Source organism: Fusarium odoratissimum, assembly GCF_000260195.1.
Source record: "Fusarium odoratissimum NRRL 54006 unplaced genomic scaffold supercont1.21, whole genome shotgun sequence".
Taxonomy (NCBI): Eukaryota; Fungi; Ascomycota; class Sordariomycetes; order Hypocreales; family Nectriaceae; genus Fusarium; species Fusarium odoratissimum.
The window spans coordinates 588,510-604,981 of NW_022158706.1; the positions used below are offsets into that span (position 1 = coordinate 588,510).

At 50.9% G+C, this 16,472-nt stretch overlaps 3 protein-coding genes across 3 annotated transcripts; 1 reads left to right on the top strand and 2 right to left on the bottom strand.

The window, feature by feature from the left end:
• Positions 1–329: 329 nt before the first annotated feature.
• Positions 330–6,747, bottom strand: FOIG_11396 (uncharacterized protein). Its single transcript, XM_031211960.1, has 2 exons — positions 6,457–6,747; positions 330–6,403 (listed from the first exon to the last, which is right to left on the bottom strand). Exons 1-2 carry the CDS (start codon positions 6,640–6,642, stop codon positions 479–481), a joined length of 6,111 nt encoding a protein of 2,036 aa, XP_031058534.1. The 5' UTR covers positions 6,643–6,747; the 3' UTR covers positions 330–478.
• A 1,043-nt stretch (positions 6,748–7,790) lies between these two features.
• FOIG_11397 (uncharacterized protein) lies at positions 7,791–11,117 on the bottom strand. Its single transcript, XM_031211961.1, has one exon. It carries the CDS (start codon positions 10,980–10,982, stop codon positions 7,842–7,844), a length of 3,141 nt encoding a protein of 1,046 aa, XP_031058535.1. The 5' UTR covers positions 10,983–11,117; the 3' UTR covers positions 7,791–7,841.
• Positions 11,118–11,761: 644 nt separating this feature from the next.
• On the top strand, positions 11,762–16,376 carry FOIG_11398 (uncharacterized protein; the record flags this gene model as incomplete). The annotated part of the gene is made up of 2 exons (XM_031211962.1): positions 11,762–12,432; positions 12,483–16,376. Exons 1-2 carry the CDS (start codon positions 11,944–11,946, stop codon positions 16,374–16,376), a joined length of 4,383 nt encoding a protein of 1,460 aa, XP_031058536.1. The 5' UTR covers positions 11,762–11,943.
• Between the last annotated feature and the right edge of the window lie 96 nt (positions 16,377–16,472).

Consider the following 16,472-nt stretch of genomic DNA (forward strand, 5'->3'; position numbering starts at 1 on the left):
TGCAGGAAACAGGGCTTGCTGAAACAGACGCACTATCTCTCTGTAAACTATACAGGTCTAGAACGAAGAGTATTGATCACAGGCCTAGACATGTCGCTGCCGGCTTCCCGGCACAGTATCGTTCTGTCTGGATATCCGGGGGGTTTGGTCCATTGCACACAGCTCAAGGCTTGATTTCTCAGCGGTCTGCTCTCGTTTACTAGCTGAATGTTGAGCGTAGGCTTCTGCTTGATCATGGCTGCCTTTGTTGTGGCCTTGATACCGAATTTACGGCACGGTTCAGATAGCTTAGTGGTGCAGTTGATATCTACTATAGACTGGGACACATGCTGGGTGATGCGATATTACGCAGATATTGATTCAAATGCATCAGAGAAAAACTAGCTGGCTCAAGTGGGCGGATATACACAATTTCGGAAGCAATACAGAAAGAAATATGCGAATGTTGAAAACATGGCCTGTAAATCAGCAACTATCTTTAGTTGCAAAACACTGTTGGAGGACCGATGTAGAAACGCTGCGGATCGTTCAAGATGACATCGGGCACATTATCACCAATGCCCTTGTAGGCTTTCTGCACCTTGAGGCTTTCCGCGTCATCACCACTGTGGGCCAAGCTGATGAAGCTGTCAAGTATACCTTTACGGTATGGTTTGGTTAAGAGGGGCTTAGGAGCAGCAGCCTCCTTTGCCTCTCCTGCCTCTGTCAAGAGGACTGTGTCCATGGGAGGTTTCTCCTTCTTTGCCTCGGGCTCCAAGCCCATAGCACCCTTGACACGAGACCACTTAACGCTGTCTCTAGCATTGGCATGATCGAGGTAGCGAACGGACTCCTTCTTGATTTTTCCAGGTGTCCATGTCGGTGCCGTGTGGTTCTCTAACTTCGACTTAAACACAGGGATGGACTGCTCAGGAGCAGCAGGTGCAGGAGGTACGAGAGTAGCGCCGACTAGATGTGACACTGTAGGAGGCATCCTATCAGGTCTCATGTAGTCTGCTGTATTCTCTGAGTAAGGACCCCAGTAGTTGGCTGGCAGTTGATCTTCGACCTTGGCTACTTCGCGGAAGGGAACGATCTTCTTCTCCTTGACGTCCCAGACCTTGACGCCCAGCGTCGATTTGATCTTGGCAGAATCACTTGTGTCCTTATTCATCTGCATAGGTCTGCTGATGATGGAGTTTCCAATGTACTGAGAGCCACCACGACCTTCGATTCCAATGGAGTTAGTTGGCACCGCACTTCGAACGGAAAAGATGAAGTTGTCGCTACGGACGTGCCAACGCTCTTTATCGGAAGCCACCTTGTTAGTAGAGGCTTTGCGGACTGTGTCACTCTTCTTCTTGTCATCTCCAAGAAGACCAGCCACAGCTGTGAATGTATGGGGGTTCACAATGGCGTCGGTTTCCCCCCGTCTTTCACCTCCATCCTGTAGCACAAGATCCATGAGTTCGCGGAGACTGATACGCCTCTTCTTTTCGGAGGTCCCAGAGCCAAAGCTGACAGTGAAGCTGACGACAGATAGATCAAAGTGCACCTGGCCGTGAATGGGTGGTCCTTCGAGGTGTAGAGAAGCGCCCACGTTGACAGAGATCTTCTTTCTAAAGCGCCAGACTCTGATCTCATAATACACGCCTGCGGATACTGCCATATCTGCCATGTAGTGCAGAGGCCTGAGATTGACGAGAAAGTCGGCGTGGGCATCAAAGTGTGCGCCTAGAGGGCCAGCAGAGAAGACAGCTTGAAGCATTCCTCCTGCCATAACAGCTCCTGGTGTGATAGCTGCGTATGCATTACCAGTGACCCTGAGGTTTGAGCTGAGCGTCCACGAGATACCCAATCGCTGTGGACGAGGGTAATGCGCTGGAACTTGGTACATAGGATGGTAACCACCAAAACTGACGACCCAGTCGCCTGAATGTGGGTTATTCTTGCCGAACCAACTTCTAATGGCAAAGCCACCAGAGGGACGACAATCCTTGTTGAGAATGAAAGACGTAGGATTGATGAGACCGTCAACTGAGAGCTCGCCATGGACAAGGTCGAGTTTGCCAACCACAGAGAGATCAATGAGAACAAGAGCCTTATCTGGACTAGCACGTCGAGGGAGAGTAGCAGTCGCACGAGCGATCAATCCAATATCAGTCTGGTTCGGCCCAAGAGCCACTGTTGCAACAGCACGCATGTCGATAGCCTCACATGCTCGAATGACAAGACCAAGTGCCATCCAAATGGATCCCATGCTGGGTGTCACAAAGGCGCCAGGACCTGTCAACGACTGGACAGCTTGGTTCATATTGAAGCCTCCCGCCTGGTCAAAACCCTGAATGAGTGGGAATGTTGACAACTGCTCCACCGTGGGTAGTCGAAGACGTGAGTTGTAGCCAAAACCAGCCATAAGGCCACGAACTTCTGCCCATCCCACAGTGAAAATGAGTCCTTCCATCATAGCATAGATGAAGAATGAGTCATATTCTGGTGTGCCATTTGCAGCGTTGGCTGGTACTTGTTCGTACATACCAAGTGCTGCAATGGAAAAGGTGCTCAATGAGATAGCGACACCTCCAAAGTATGCTTTTGTACCGGGCTTGTGGTGTAAAGCACCTGCGATTTGAATCGGCATACGAGTGAAGGCCATGTCGAACCCCTCTACCTCGACATCAATAGGGACATGGAGAATGTCGTGCAGTCCGTGGATCTGCTTGGAGTCGAGTCTGACAACAAGGTTTAGACCCTGGATGCCAGCGCTAATGGGTCCGATGAGAACACTAGCATCAAGATGAATGCGCAAGACGCCGCCGTCATAGGACAATGAGATTCCGGAGAGCGTGAGAGGTCCCTTCTTCTTCTCAAGGGCGGCTGTGGTCGCGGGCGCGCCACCGCTGGGGACAACTGCTTCTGTGGATGGTTTCTTCTCTTGGACGGGAGCATGGGTTGCCTTGGAGCCAGGAGTAACTGCACCTGCTGGAGTTGCCTTCTTCTTCTCCTGCTTATCTTGTCCGAAGACATGGTCAAGGAAGACGCCCTGACTACTAACAAGACGGAAGTGAAACCCTTCAGATAGCTCCTTATCCTCAGGTCTCATCTTGAATGGCTGTTTCTTGAACATATCTGCACTTCCGTTCAGTGTAATGATGTCCTCCTGTGTGAACATGGTGTTGACCCAAAGGAACTCAAGGGCATCAAACGGTATATCCAAGTTTCCGATGATGGGTAGCTTCGATATGGAAGGTAGAGGTCCCAGAGACACGCGTATCATTCTCTTGATGGGTGAGGGCTTATCTGCCTTTCCGGTGATAGGAACTAGCTGAGAAAATTGGACGTGAAGCATGCCAAACTTGAGCTCTGCACCGAAAACGAGATGTGAGTTTGTACCATTCAGACGGGTCACCACAACGTCGAACTTGTCGTCAACAGAGCTAGATGCTTTGAACGTTGTTCCAGTGACAAAGTCTGGCAGGATGTCTAGGACTTCCTGGCCCAAGAGCTTCTGCACAGCGTCACCGAGCGTGAACTCCTTAGACGCCTTGCCAACTACTGTAGTTTCTTTATGGAGATTGGCAGTGAGAGACCAATTGTTAGCATCCTTACGCTCGAAAACTGTCTCCAGCAGAATATTAGAGATCTTGAGGTCCGCTTGAAAGCCGACCTTGGTTGGCTGGCCCTTGCCCGCCGTGATGTCGAAAGCGATGCGCTGCAGCTCAATGCTTTCAAAGATAGACATCGCATGCGTCTTCTCTTCACCTGCAGCGAACAAGGAGTGTAGAGCAGTCATGGGTATATGCGATGCATGCGCACTGAATGACACCAGGCTATCTTCTGACGAGTACGTGATCATTGCCTCCAACAACGCTGGCTGATCACCTTCCTTGAGGGGAAGAAGGGTGACGGCTCCGTCAAGAACGATATTTAGGGCCTTTGATGCGTATACGTAGTTGACAGAGAATCCTAGCATGGTGTGATCGATCTGTAGAGAGGGGATCTTTGAAGGGTCTGAGACGACTGAAGTCTCGGTTGGCTTTCCGATCAAAGCTTCAAGGCGGCCACTGACGCGCAGACTCTGATTAGAGACATAGAGATCGGCCTCGGTAATTTCAGTGGGAACGCCGAACGGCAGGTTCTGCACGAAACTACTGTCGAGGCAGCGTAGCGACATGAACGGCTCTGACGGGTCAAGATAAGAGAATTTGTCCCATCGCTCGTAGTCAAGATAGTACTGCAGTGGAGGGTTGCCCTGTCCCAATACGTTTCCAACACCGCTGAACTCACACTCGCCTGAGAACTCGCCAGTGCCCTTGGTCCAGGTGAACTCCATAGTGAAGACTGAATGCTTGTCCTTCGGTACAAGTACTTGCATTGAAGCTTCGAGCTCCAAGCGCATACCGGCCAGAGTTGTACCACCAGCCTCGTTGTTCTGAAGTGTGACGGTGACTCTTCTCCAGTAAATGTGAGACGTACTGGCATTCTGAGTCTTGGATCCGTGACCAGTATTGGCAAGAATCTTCTCCAAATCGTCAATGGCATTGCCCACTTCATTACAGGTCTTCTTGACCCAGGCCTTAAGAGCTGCCCACTGAAGCACTTTGGAGTAGCACACAAAAAAGACATTGATATGATCTTCTCCGATCGACACATACATACCCATCGCACGCTTCTCACCATTAAAGTCTGGCTCTGCAGCGATGATGAGCTCTCCCACTGTGAAGGCATCTCCCCAAGGACCAGATGATGGAGACACAGTCCTCTTAGCAATGACGGACATGGGAGGGATGTGGTCGTCCCAGCCAGAGAGATATTTGTCCAGTTTCTTGACTATTCCTTCTCTGAGGTCGAGGGAGGCTTCGAGGCGGATACAGCATCCAGATCCTGATCCGGGGATGTACCACATTGCGTTGCGAGCTGGAGTACCAGCTAAGCCACCAAATGTGATCTTGGTCCCTTTAAGCAATGTCTTGAGCCAGGTCTTGGGGTTTATGTGAGCGACTGCACAAAGATCGGCAAGATTCTCGAATCCACCGTTGGCAGAACTGATCTCTAAGCCCAGAAGGAGATGGCCCGGGTACCGATCAATACCAGTACGAGTGGTGATACTACTATCTTTTGATACATTGGTAAACCCAGTTTCAAACTCTTCGTTGAGCACTTTGGCATCGGTAGAGAACACAAGCGGAGCGCTATTATCTTTGGAGACCTTGACCTTGAGACCGGTCAATTCGAGAGATTTGCCATCCGAGCCAAGTTTCAAGTTGACATCAGCACTCTGAAGGTAAGATGCATTTTCGTCAAGTTTCCAAGCTGCGCTAAAGTCTCGTCTCAGAGGATCGCTCAACGACAGCTTAAATTCGCTTATATTAGTCTTGATTGCTTCCAAGGAAGTCTCAAAGAGTATGGGTCCTGACGAAGTCAGAAACGCTTGAGTGCCGGTGTCTGGGGTTGAGAAGACGATGTGATCAGATGGAACGGTACCAGCGCTGATACCTGGTGTTGCACTGCGGATCTGAGTCGTTTGGCCGGTTGCTGCGAGCATGTACTGGTCTTTGAGGGGCATAAGTTGTTGCGGAGGGGAAGGGAAGCTTGGGGCGGTTGTAGCTGGGTTCGTAATGGGCGCCACGGCTGAACCGCCAGGGACTGAGGGTGGTGGGAGGACCTTTGGCTCACTCGACGTTGGAGGAGCCACAGGTAGAGTTGCAACATCTCCAGCATGGGTAGGTTGCTGGATAGCCGGTCCTGATTGCACGGGCCCATCAGGCTTTTCAGGCTTTGGGGCAGATATGACTGCAGTCCCAGGTCCGGCGACGGTTCCTGGTGCCACAGGGCCAGCAGAAGGTGTTGTCAACCTTGGATCTGTTGTCGTAACTGGAGGCGACACTCCACCTGGCATCTGGATGTTACCTGGCGTTGGGGCTGTGGTAGGCAAGCTGGTTGATGGGCTACCAGAACCAATCCCCCCAGTCTTGTCACCTCCAGTCTGTCCCGGAAGTACAGGTACATCTCCTACAGAAGGCGGGGATGATCCAGTAGCCGTCTGTGTACCCGACGATGCATAACGAGAGCCTCCAGATGGGGCTCGAGGCCGCTTGTCAACATCGCCAACCCTTCCTATCACCGGCCGACCATGACCGAGTGATCGTCTACCCGGTTTGGCACGATGCGGAACGTCACCACGCGGTTCGTCATCTTCCAACCATTTCTTAACTTGGCGATGCCTGTGGCGCTGGCGATTGTTATGCCCGGAATGGTCATCAAAATCGGCATCTAATGAGGCCTGGTCCTGTTTACGCTTGACTGTAGAGCGTGTCCAGTCCCTCTCTCCAAAGAAACGCCCAGGAGTGCTCACGACTCTAATACCGCCAGCAGCCTCTGCTTGTGTGTTCTCATCAGAGTCTGAGCTCTTTGAAGTTATAGACTAATCATCCTCAATTAACTTTATGTTTGCGACTTTGGAATGAGTTAACTTACACGAGTTTTGAGCGTGACTAGCCTTCCAGGCTTGTTGAGCAAGCTGCCTCGCCCAACTAATGTCGAAGCAATAAGCTCATCAGCGCTGAACACAAATGTCTTGTCTACCAGTGTTCCTTGCTGATCTGGTAGTGACGGCGGCCATTTGTCACTGGCCGATCGTCTTCCATGAACGTGGTGGGCCATTGTATCTTCGCCAAAGCTGTGATGCTCGGGATGAGCATTCGTCTGCTATGAAAGAGAATTAGATCAGAAACACGCCAGGCCGATATTACAGTCTGCTACTCGGGGAGTTGCATGAGATGAATGAGCAGCTGCTCAATCGCACGCAGGCCGAGTATAATCCATGCTGATCAGGCCGGACAACCCCAGACTACAAGCTTTTTCGGATACAGCATTCAGCCATGGCCTAGAACACTAACTTCGCCCCTTCTCTATCCCTGCTCGTGTAAGTCACTTAAACGGCATCAAGGTTTCAATTGCTCAGGCGCGAGAGAGCCAATACTCACCAATCGGCATATGCAGCTTTCTTCCCGCCATCACATATTATTCGAGACATGCAGCAACTAGCTCCAATTGCAAGGCCGGAGTTTCCGCCATTTGATAAGTCAATGCGTGAATCGATAGTCTACGGGAGCGGGCGCTTGCGTATAGCATCAGCCGTTGGTTCATGTCATGGCGTTGAGATGTTCTCGCGATGTGGGCGTCGGTACGGCCCTCAGGGGAGCTACATGATAGGGCGGCGTAAACGAGCGCTGAGGCTAGTCTGCTCTTCTTCTAGCCTAGACGCAACGAAACTATCGAAAGGAGCATATTCCACGTGGAGGGCAAGGCCATTTTAGGATAGCAAAAGGAGAGCTGAGCTTTAGCTGCATGCAGGGTCTCGAACCATTTTCTCCGGGGCGTGCGAGACAAGCTTTTAGGGGTTTGGCGTCGAGACCATTGACTTTACAGGGGTATGCACCCTAAGCTCATTGTGTAAGGGCCCTGTGAGAATTTTCGGGGCTCAATTAGAGCTGGGGCTGATCTTGGCTAGGCCATCTACCCTAGGCTGCCTCTCATAAGATACTGAGGTGCTTCTATGCTGAATGAGCAGCCACCGAGGTGAGTAAAGAAGCTGAGGTCTATGGGAAAATACTGGAGATAAAGATCTCTGTAAAGTTTTATCCTGTTATGCTGTAACAATTGAGCGATTCGTGGTAATAGTGACTTTGAGATATTTTGATAAGATGTAGGGCTCAAGCTTGCATGTTCGTCCTGTCCCTTAACTTATGGAACATGAAAAATTGTGATTGTTTTAATCCAAACATAACAAGGTACTTCAATTGAGATAGCTTCAGTAATGACCTCCGAATAAATATTGAATATGTACGAAATACCCCAGATTATTCCTTGCGCAGCATCCATGAATCCATAACATCGGTCGTAGTTAACACAGAAACTTCCTTACCATCAGCATTCTTACTTTTCTGCCACCTCCCATAAATCTCCTTCGTCTTAATTTCAACATCGTTTCCTACAACACCATTAACAGTCGCCCTCACCAGCATAAAACTAGCATCCAAGCCATCTGAAAATACAGCACCCCCTCCAGTTGTCCCACGAGGCTTCAAATGAACCACCAATTCAGCAGCCGACTCTTTCGTAGCCGCTCTATGTGTCGTAGCCGCGATCCACTGCTGTCGTGGCCCAATGGCGCGTACGGTAGGTAACGGCGCCAGATGGTCAAGAAGATGGGATGCATCTTCTCCAATGGGGATGGTGACTTCGATGGCAAATACTTCTGTTCCAGCTGGGAGATTATTGGGCGCAGTGCTGGCTTTGATAGAGAAGACGATGTGTTGAGGCGTGTTGGACTGCGCTGGTATGCTGCGGCCTGGGGAATCTTGAGAAAAGGCCAGTTTTGAGAACCATGACTTGTTGGCTTCTATGTTCTCAGGCAAATGATTAATTGCCGGGTCGCGAGTATCTTCTTCAGGCACAGTCTGCTCAGGGAGGATACTTCGAGGCAGGCTCTCTTTGCCAGCCGTCACGTTGAAGGTGAGTGTCACACAGTGATCACTCTCCAGTAACTGCGTCGCGATGTACACCGCTTTCGAGTCTGGTTTTGGCTTGGCCCAGACCCGCTCTTTGTTCTGATCAATGAAGTGGTCCATCATATTGACCACGAGATGAGGAGTGAGGATACCGGTGTCGTGATTCCAGATGGGCTTGATGGGGAAACCAGAAGGACTGATGACGCCCGTCCTACTCCACTCGATTTTCTTTTCCACTTCAGCTTGTGGCAAAGCGTTTTTGAACTTGTCCGTCATCGTCAAGAATGGCTTCATCTCGCAGGTGAATTCCATAGAATCCTTCTTGACATCTCCCAAACTGTAGCGTTGTTGATGTGGCGGTAGCTTAAGCTGGACCTTGTAGTCTACCAACTTTTGTCCCTGGCCTCTTGCGACAAGGCAGAGGATCATGTCCTCGTTACGTGTTCGGTACGCGCAGCTCAGAGGAGTGGGGTCGTTTGAGCCTGGTAGCTTGGTAGTGATGTTCATCTCGAGATCGGGAAAAGACTCCACGATACCACTGCGGACGATGAAGCCCGAGCCACCGATTTGTACACGATCGGCTGGCGCCTTTCCCAGATACAAATTGAAAGCCCAGCGAATGAGATCGCGGACAGGATCACTACCTCCTCCCATAGTGTTGGCCAGACTCATCGCACCATCGACCAAAGCATCGATCCAAGTATCATCGACGAGAAAACAGTTGACGCTTTCTTTCTCAAGGACAGCTGGGTCTGGGAATAGATACGTCGCTGGGACTAGCTTTAGAGACATGAGATTGTCGATGAGCCAATTGAACACGAGACCCAACTGAGGAATTGAAGAAACGACGGGCTTAGCCTGGCATAGTTCCAGAGTCTTATCTTCAAGCCAGGGCTTGGCTGCACTTTCAAGATGTCTGCGCAGTTTCTCGAAGGTCATCACGCCTGGCGCTGCGGCCATGGATGTCGCTGGAGGAGAAGGGACTTGCCATCTTAGATCTCCATCTCTCGGCAGACCCTTCATCTTTGCCGCCACAGAGCCCTTGAAAAGCCCATCAAGTTTCGACAACGCGCTGGCAACAACGTCGTCCGCCTTGTGCATGAGTTTTGCAGCCTCATCCTCTGCCTCCTTAGACTTCGTGGCAGCTCCCTCATTCTCTGCGAACTTGGACTTGGTTACGGCTTTCATGCACAGCTTTCGACGGAGGTAGGCAATGGCCGTTGAAAACTTGGCGTCGCGACCTGCCAGTGTTCGACCCAGCTCCCAGGCCGTATTGTACGAGATGTCGAGAATTCTCGCTGACGTGTCAATGATTTGCAGGTCAGTTCCGTGTACACTAGACTTGATGCGCGCTTTGCGCGATGACTTAGGGATAAGCGGTCCTCGGTACAGCGCCATGGATGATTCACCGGCAATGTCGCGATGACGGACGATAGTGTATCCCTCTGTGACCCTTCGACGGACCCATGCAGCCGACGGATCGTCTGGACTATTGGGATCTGTTGCCTTAAGCTTGATCGCCAGCGGGCGTATGCTTTTATCATCAGCGAGATTCTTGAACATCTCAAGAGAGTGATCCGCATTGTTCTTCTCCCAGGTGAATGTCCAGGAAAACAGAGAAACAAGTGCAACTGTTGCTGAGGCCTCACTCGCAGCTCTCCAGTCGATGCGACTGCCTAAGGTCTCAATTGAGACGATGTGCGCATATACTTTGACAGGCTCTCCACCTAGGGTATAAGGACGTGCTCGATGACCGATAAGCGTGCTGAGTTTGTTCGTAACATGACCGCTCTCGTCCTTGACACTGCTATCTGTCATGTACGTGAGGAGTTTATAGCGGTCCAACTCCGGCCCAGCTTGTTGTCCCGTCTTGCCTGTTGAGTCTTGACGCTCAAAATACATCTTGAAAGCGCTGCTCTTGACAAACAGGAAATCAGCAGTAGCAGGTGATCCATCACCTTTGACCGGAACATCAGCGTCGGAATAGTTCTCCTTGTGACACCACTTTGAGCGATTGCTGTTGAAAAGACTCAAAGGAAGCGTAAAAGATCTAGTACCCGAGGGCTTCGCAGCGCTGGTCACCTCCGGAGGCACGCACAGATCCTCGTCTGTAAAGAGAAGCAAAGCAATCCATGGCGTTGGCGCGGTGCCTGGATCATACGTTTGCGACCGTTCCCAAGGTGTAGCTCCTTTGAGAACGACATGAGGAAGCGTCGTTGCACTCACGGTGCGCAAGTTTGGCGGATAGAATGAGTGAACGAGGTCTGGTGCTATGGCATACGGTTGACATGCCTTGACTGTGACGGGTTGTGTCGATACCAGCTTCTCAGTGTCATCGCCTGCCTTGACATCTTGAGTAGTGATGATCTCGTATTCTCCCGGAGGCATGGGAGGGATCTCATATGCATAGAGACGAGCTTTTGCGTCAGCATTGTCGTAAGCAGTTGAACTGCTGGACGATGCCGTCGCGATTGGCTTCGTATTAGACATACTGCCGGTTCACCTGAGAGAGATGGTGATGGTACAAATGGCAGTAAAATGTTCAATGAAAGCCCGTTGGCCAGGCTCAACTGCAGAATCGATTGAGGTGCCTTTGATAGAGAATGAGTATGAAGGCTTCACGACACAGGGCATCGAGAGCTTACACGAAGCAGACCTCTCAATGGCAATCAACTTCTCCATGGTGCCAATCTCACCAAGGAATGTGTAATTCTTGACAGACGATTTGTGTCTAGACTCAAGCCCATGTTCACTGCATCTATACCCCTGCCAAGCGGAACATAGCTGAGATTCTCAGAACGTGAGACCTGCATCAAAACTATCGAAATAGTAAATCACGCGCCTGGGGAACTTGCCCGTTTAGAACCTCAGCGGATACGGCGTTCCCGTTTCAGTTGAGCAACACTTGTCGGAGGCAAATCGATGCATACGCCCTCAGCTAGTGATTGGAGCTAGGCGTTTCTTAGCGAGCGTCCCAGCTCCCGGGCCGCTAGTGGCCGTTCAGCCAGCCGCTATAAGGGGAAATAGGGAGACGCTAACCAGGCATTTGGTGGTGTGTGCCGTTCTTCCCGTAGGCCTCTGGGGGGAATGTTCCGTCGAGGAGGAGAAGTACACCGTGTGTTACGCACTGTTCATTGACTTGGGGACTAGACCCTGAAAGAGTGGTTGGTAATTGGGCCTCGGCCTGTGTGTCTCGGTCGCGTATCGTAAGCTGAATGAACCCTAGCTACAGTAGCATCTTACGAGAATTGCTTCCGTGCTATTAGATACTAGCGATGGCTAGAACAGGCAGGGTATCTTGTGCTGCGCATCGGATTGCCAGTGAGGTATGTAGAAGCACGAGGTCGAATTCTCGCAAGTTAGTTGATCATAGCGGCCATCTTCACTATCACCAACATACGACCAAATCACTACCCCTTCTCCATCAAGTTCGTTGACGCATACTTCCACAATGACAACGGTGATGGCTTCTAAATCTGCAGCAATCGACCCAGCAGATGTGTCGGAAGATGAGCAAGAAACTCCAATTTACTTGGAGACACCATCTGCTCCCAAACCACAAAAACCCATCAAGAAGGCCACAGACATTGATTGCTGGTCCATGAACCTCGATGCCTTCATTCTCAATAAGCACATCTTCAACAAAGAGCACTTTATCGCGCCACTAAACAGACCCGACAATTCGTCATTTCTGTCTGGGGAGTTCTCAGCGCCAGATGCGATCCCTAATGTTGACATTGACGGAGCGTATCCATGGTATTCAAACTCTCGAATTGCGGATATCACACAGACACCGCAAGTTGACGAGGAGGGTAAAAATATCTATGATCGCATGCTGCGTAATGATAGATTGGGCGTCTATCTACATTGGACGCTGCCGCAGCATTTCCGCAATGGAAAAACAAAGGATACTGACGATGAAAAGGCTGGAGATGTCGCAGTAAGTGCACCACATTGCGGTACCAGAACAGCATGACTGATCAAAGAAAGCAAACACATATACCAGATCGTTGGATAGTCTTCAGATGCATCACAGAAGCCTCTGAAGCTGGCGCTCCCGCACTGGCGGCCTTCATCGTTGAAAGCAATCGCATCCGCCATTTTGGCGGTCACTTTGACCCTTCCACAGACGACACTTTTGATGTTGAGACGGAAGCTTCTCCGTTCATCGACAAGGATGTCTCAGTGGAAAAGCAGGTCGATGTGTTTATGGGCATGAGGCGCAAGTTCGACGATGATTGGAATGATCCCGATCCTAATGGCCTTTACCACTCGCCATTAACATTGCTGGACTCTGCAAACCCTCTGTTCGCAGACTTTCAGCATCACAACTCAAACATCTTCTCCATTCACGACGATGTCTCATGGAAAAACAGTGCGGGCCAGATTATCCGGCCTGCGTCTGCGACTATCTCGTACGCTGTATTTGGCTATCATTCAACGTTTCATTCGGAGCACGACGAGAAGAAGTCCATTACCCACGGCGCCATGTATAATGTGAGGTGGACCAGAGATGAAGCGCCTAAAAACTCCGAGGCGCTCAATATTGCGAGAAATGTCAGCGGCAGCCAGCCTATAGCTATAGGATCAGACTCGCTGGAAGCGCTTGAAGCATACCTTCATTCTTTACCAGAGGAGACGATCCATGTGGAAAAGACGGCAGCCAATCAGAGCCAGGAGACCAAGCGCTGGAGCAACAATGACTGGATTGCGCTCATTGACGAGATGAAGATGGCAATCGGACAATCTGGCCAAGGTGGACTACTCGACTCCCACGTACCGCAGAACCTCAGAGCTGGTTTCAAGCCTACAGATGGAGGCAAAAAATGGCGCTTCAACAATGAGAATGTGTCTGCCAAGGGTAACGACCAGTCCGTTGATCCCAATAAGATGCAAGATTTGCATGTTCCTACCGAAAAGGAGATGCAAGCCTTGCTCAAAGCGGATAGATTCCAGGCATACATAGATGCTCTGGACCGTCAAGAAGGATATCTTCGCCATCGGCTCTTTTGTGAGTGGTGGAAGCGTCGTGCTCGTGTGACGGGAGGCAGATGGAGAGATCCTCTAGTTCGCGCAGAATGTAGCAGGAGAATTCAGGATGATCTTGCGGCTTTGAAGATTGTCAAAGAGTTGCGCCAGAGGTACAGTCAGGATAAAGTGCCTGCCGATCTGGAAAAGATGCATGCCACTGCTAGATCGGAGTTCTTCAGCCGCACGTCTCCTTCTATCGTCATGGGAGGACTTGGTACAGCGTGGCCCTCAGAGTTCCTCGTCAAAGAGAACAATAAGGCCAGACCGCTGAGTTCGCTTCCGTTTACTGGCAAACAGGGAGCAGAACTGGTACAGCAATGGCTAAAGGAACTGGTGGGAGCCAAGTCAGGCGATGCGAATCACCAGCTGTGCATGGTCCACGGCATGAAGCTCTTCTTCCAGAACCCAGAACTGGTAGAGAAGATCGTCGATGCGCAAAAGTCAAACAATGGCCTCATGCGACTTCCAGCCTTGTTTGAGTCTCTTGACAGCCTCAACGCTCTCAACTACACAGCACCAGGCTGGGTCCGTGTTGGAGTTGATGCGTTGATGCAGGAGTGGGCATATGCCTTGAGCATCGGCGACCCAGAGAAGATGAAAGAGCCCAGGCCTGCTTACTACAACAAAGCCGACACTCACTGGAATGATACGCAGCCATGTCGCGTATTGTTTCTAGAGTGGGAGGTTGAGTACTACCATCTGCCTAAGCGATTCTGGACGCTGCAAAGGTTAAGTGATGGTACGGCCGACTATAGAATCGCGCCTGGCGTCAACATCTCTTCGTTTGACATGATGGATCTCCACAAACGTACTGTCTCAGGACGAAGTATTCTGCGTCCCAATGCCGAGTGGGCGATGACAACGCTGGCACAACAGCTGCTAGACAAACTAGATGACGAGTCTCTCAAGAAGGCACGCCTAGCAGGTGGAAAAAAGGAGATTCTTGCTCGGCTAGAGAAGTCCCTCAAGAGCCTCAATCTTGTATCCGGAAATCTTGATGGATTCACGGATCAGCTTCTCACTCTTCATGGAGGCATTCATGTATCGCCATACGAATCCGAGACGCATCCTCCGCGCAACGACAAAGAAAAATCACTTCTCAAAGCGCTTCTTGAGTCAGAGAATGGCCACGACGTTACTCCATTCGGAGAAGACGTCTGCTCTATTGATAAGGCAGAGCGGGACTTTAAGCCTGTTACTCACGGCCAAGCACGCTTCACAAAGTTCAATATCGTCGACAAATTCGGCCAAGTCGTCTCACCAATCCACACACCAGACGTCACCAACAAGACCCAGCCTCTATATCCCTGCCTCGGTCGCACAATTGCATGCCAACCGAATGAAGCAGAAGGCGGAGGCTTCGCCAACAGCGTTGAACTAGACAAGGAGCACTGCTCACAATTCTTCCAGCTTGGTCATCGCATCAATCAAGACGCGCGACTCAACGTCCAGTTCGTCGTAAACTCCGCCGACGTCGACGCGCACCATGAGACAACGCAGTTTTTCCGTGGTGATTACGAGGCAGGTCGCGGTCAGAGACATCATGTTTGGCGTCCTACCACAGAGTACGAGGATCCTGTCTGGGGCTGGCTTATGCTTGACTTTCGCACAATGGGCATCCAAGTCTACAACGCCGCGGGTGAAAGTATGGGCGAAGCATTGGTACCGGACAACATCCATGGCAAGGCATATTGGCAGGTTCACTACGCCGAGGGCGACATGTCTGAAGCAGCGAATGAGTCCTCACAGCTCCAACAGCTCATGAAGCGCATGTCTGATGCCAAGTTCCTCGTTGGCCTATGGGCGATGCTTTCTGATGCGTGTCAGAATATTTACAACGATCCTTTGACTGGTGATGCGCAGATGCTCAATATGGTGGGCCGTCCGCTTGCGCTCGTCAACATTGGCATGAACCTTGAGCTTGCTACACCTGTCATGCAGTCGCAGAGCTACCAGGACTTGTTGAAGAAGGAGGAAATCAAGCTTGACGAGTACAAATTTGAGGTCCTTCTTGGTGACAAGTCAAATCTGCGCGATGGACTCATCGGCTACTTTCCTCCATCGCCAGAGCCATCTACGCCAGTCCAGCTCGCTCCCATCCCACAGCCTCAAGACCGCGTCAAAGACAAAGTCCCCGATGTCAATTGCGTCTACACCGAGTTCGGTTATCCAGGACGTAACATCGTCGCGGGTGATAACCAGAAACCAGACTCTTTCGCCTCGCCCAGCTCGAGCAAAGTCTACCTTTCACCTTTGCATGTTGATCCCTCCAAATGCACACCTGATCCCGCGAAAGACTACGACGCAGCTGCAGCTTACCATCGCGGCATCTGGAATCATCCTTCAACCGTTGTTCTTGGCGCTATCGTCGACCCTTACCAACCCGTTCATATCGCCACGGGTATTCTACCATCAACAACACTGAAGCTTCCCCAGTGGATCATTGACCAGACTCTCAAGAAGCTACGCATCCTCTTGCGCGGTGGGCCTGTCCTCACAAGATCAGACCTTCCAGGTATCGACACCAGTCTCGATTCATGGAAGAAACCTATGAACCAGACCACCGCTGAGGCATGCATTCCCGCCCTCACCGATAAGGGCGAGTGGTCATGGCTACAGCCTAATCTGGCGGCGTATACCTTGCCTGGAGATGATGATGAGTACCTACCTCAGTTCGTTCCGTACAACTTGAAGTCGGCGCCTTCAGACTATCCCTTGGAGATGGGTCCGCATACGATACTCGAGGGTTTCTACAAGTTCGAGCTGTCTCAGATGAAGCCAAATGCAGAGCTGAGAGCAGGTAATCCAGCGGAGGGTGGTGACGCAAAGCAACAGAAGGAAATGAAGAAGTAATTGGGATGTAGTACAAGGTGAACTGCGATCGCCTGGCTACGTTTCCATTCGCCTGTACATAAGTGTTTCTTTGTCTATCGGGTGCTGGTCTTTAGT